At 57.5% G+C, this 3,266-nt stretch overlaps 1 protein-coding gene across 1 annotated transcript; it reads left to right on the top strand.

Annotated features, from left to right (window-relative positions):
* The first annotated feature begins 1,195 nt into the window (after positions 1–1,195).
* On the top strand, positions 1,196–3,060 carry LOC122391341. Its single transcript, XM_043385143.1, has 2 exons — positions 1,196–2,683; positions 2,968–3,060. The coding sequence occupies exons 1-2, from the start codon at positions 1,196–1,198 to the stop codon at positions 3,058–3,060; spliced, it is 1,581 nt and encodes a 526-aa protein (XP_043241078.1).
* The last annotated feature ends 206 nt before the right edge of the window (positions 3,061–3,266 follow it).

Genomic DNA, 3,266 nt, shown 5'->3' with positions numbered 1-3,266 from the left:
TGCCGCAGCGCTAGCCCGTCCTTCTCCTGACGGCCCTCCACCGGCGGTGACGGCACCGGACGCTGCCGCAGCGCTAGCCCGTCCTGCTCCTGACGGCCCTCCGCCGGCGGTGACGGCACCGGACGCTGCCGCAGCGCTAGCCCGTCCTGCTCCTGACGGCCCTCCGCCGGCGGTGACGGCACCGGACGCTGCCGCAGCGCTAGCCCGTCCTGCTCCTGACGGCCCTCCGCCGGCGGTGACGGCACCGGACGCTGCCGCAGCGCTAGCCCGTCCTGCTCCTGACGGCCCTCCGCCGGCGGTGACGGCACCGGACGCTGCCGCAGCGCTAGCCCGTCCTGGTCCCCCGCCGGCGGTGACGGCACCGGACGCTGCCGCAGCGCTAGCGCATCCTGGTCCTCCGCCAGCACTGCTTTCCGGCGCTGTGGACATCGGTAATCTGATTCATCAAGCGAAAACACGTCCACTCTCAGTATCAGAGCTTCGCAGCGGACTTCTTCATCGATGGACCCCAACCAGTGACTCCGAACTCCCAGCATCCATGCACAAGATTAAAAACAAAAGCGGCGAGACCGGAACGCTTCGTCGTCGAGTCACTCTGTCTCATCTTCGAGCACACAAGTGGCTGGCGATAAGTAGAGTGCCTGGTCATGAAGGGGCATGGTGTGCTGAGTGCTCTCTCTTCAAAGGCACCGACAACACAAGTGGTGGCGGACGCGGTGATGGTGTTAGATGCGATGGCCGAGGTGCAGCATTCGGACCGCTCGTCAACGCTCCACTTACAAGGTACCGGAAGGTGATGGGAAAAGATGGCGTCTATCTCAAACACGAAATTTCAAGGTTTCATCTGCGGTGCAAGGAACGAGCAACAGAGTTTTTGATCAGGACGCGCGACGACGGTAGCTCAGCAGCGGGAGACATCCGCAACCTGGTGCACAGGGGAAGGAGAGCCGAGGCTGAGGCGAACCGCCAGGCACTGGCACCGATCATCGATGCGGTTCTGACCTGTGCACGTCAGAACATCGCCCTGCGCGGGCACCGGGACGACGGGCGTCTCGATGAGCAGGAGCCTCTGACAAACGACGGTAACTTCCGCAGCCTCCTTCGGCTGATGATGCGGCACGGCAACGGAGTCCTACGACATCACCTGAAAACGTCTGCAAGGAACGCCACGTACATCTCGAAAACGACTCAAAACATGGTTCTGGATTCTGCACTAGCCGTCATTCAGAACTACATTCGCGCCGAAGTCACTGATCGCTTCTTCAGCGTCCTAGCAGACGAAACGACAGACCGAGCCGGCCGGGAGCAGCTGGCCATCATCTTCCGCTACGCCACACAAGAGGAGGGTCGGTGGTGCGTGCGGGAAGACCCAGTGAGAATTGTTGACCTTCTGCGCGAGATCAAGAAAGGCGAGGAAGAGACGGAGGGCGAGGTCCGCATGACTGGAGAAAATATCGGTGAAGCAATCCTAAAAAAGGTCAACGAGCTCAACCTGAGTGGCACAAGCCGTATGGTGGGGTGCGGCTTTGACGGAGCCGCAGCAATGGCCAGCCAGAGCGTAGGGGCGGCTGCTGTGCTGAAGAGAGACAACCCGTTGTGCGACTATTACCACTGCGCTATGCACGCGCTGAACCTGTGTGTAGCAGCGTGCACAGACCAGGCGGACGTTCGTGCGTGTCTCACGACGGTGAAGGCTCTGACCACGTTCTTCAACACGTCCGCCAAGCGGGCAGAGGCGCTGCAGCGTGCTGTCGAGCGATTCTGCCCTGAGCAGACGCGCTCGAAACTTGTGTCTCTTTGTACCACAAGGTTTCTTGAGCGTCACGACGCCATCCTGTGTATGTGCCAGCTGCTACCTGCAGTCACCAAATGCCTAGATGAAATGAAAAACTGGTACTCAACAGAAACTAGAGGGAAGGCCATCCAGCTGCTCAGCTGTATCAGCACGCCTTCGTTCCTGGTGGCGCTCTTCTCTCTGGAGGCCATCACGGCCGTGGTTCTGCCTGTCGCACGGTCGCTCCAGGCCAAAAGCATGGACGTGTCGACAGCGATGGAGGGCCTGAAAGCCTGCACACGCATACTCCAGTCTTGGAACGAAGACCCGGACAGCGTGTTCAACGAGGTCATATCCAAGACTCGGGAAGTCGCTGAAGCGCTAGATGTCGAGCTCAGGCCTCCCCGCTGTGCCGGGAGATCACAGTACCGTGCTAATGCTGGTGAGTGCGGGGACGCCGTTGAGTACTACCGAGTCAACTGCTTCCTCCCACTACTCCACAGTGTCCTCAGGCAGCTGCAAGCAAGGTTCGGAGAGAGGCAGCAGGCATCATTCAAGCTCTATGGCCTACTGCCGGCCCACATGAAGTCTTGGGAGGAGGTGGAGAGCGCCACCAAACGGTATACCGCCTTCCTTGACCAGCCGCATCAGCTCAAAGTTGAGCACAAGGTGTGGATGAACATGTGGAAGGGAAAAGCGGAGACGGCGAGGCCAAAATCCGCGGTGGCAGCTCTGGACGCCTGCCCTGCGGAGCTGCTTCCAAACATCAACAGGCTGCTCCAGATCCTCGCCGCGCTGCCGGTCACCACCGCTGAGCCGGAGCGCCTGTTCAGCCGCGTCACACTGACGGAAACCTGCATCCGGGCAACCATGTCTGAGGAGCGGCTCGAGGCCCTCTGCCTACTGCAGGTGAGAGTTGCCAAATGGTGTAATCTGTTCAGAATATGATCCTCATTTCATCACCTTTGAACATCTTGCTGCTACCAGTACAAAACATTATCATCATGGTTTTGTCGTAATGGGCAGCTAAAACGAGCCCAATGACATTTTTTTTTAAAGAAATAAATGACGAATGAAATTATATCTTCACTTAACCGACCTGAGCTATATATCCGTAATCCGGGTTTCTTGTCCAATGTCCAGTGTCTACATCTCATCCCTAACACAAAACGAATCTGGCCACACCTCTGCAGGTCTACCGGCAGTGCCCGGCCCTGACGGTGGACAGCGTCCTTCAGCAGTTCGCGACCTCCCCGACACAGAGGAGGCTCGGCCCTATCTTCTAAGAGTAAGCATCAAAGAATACACATATGACTGATATTTAGACTTCACGTATCCTTCAATGATCATAGCTAAACGCGACGCATAGGTACATGTTCTATTTTGGATGACTTTATGCAAGATTGGTATACGATGTTTTATCTACACAGGGGCGCTGGAACTACTTTCAGAAATGCGGTAAATGCATTAAATATCTTTTGTTGGCCGAGAG

The sequence above is a fragment of the Amphibalanus amphitrite genome, unplaced genomic scaffold (genome assembly GCF_019059575.1).
Source record: "Amphibalanus amphitrite isolate SeventyFive unplaced genomic scaffold, NRLGWU_Aamphi_draft 000433F_arrow, whole genome shotgun sequence".
Taxonomy (NCBI): Eukaryota; Metazoa; Arthropoda; class Thecostraca; order Balanomorpha; family Balanidae; genus Amphibalanus; species Amphibalanus amphitrite.
Note: the sequence above shows the minus strand (reverse complement) of the source record. Positions and strands in the feature narration are given on the sequence as shown.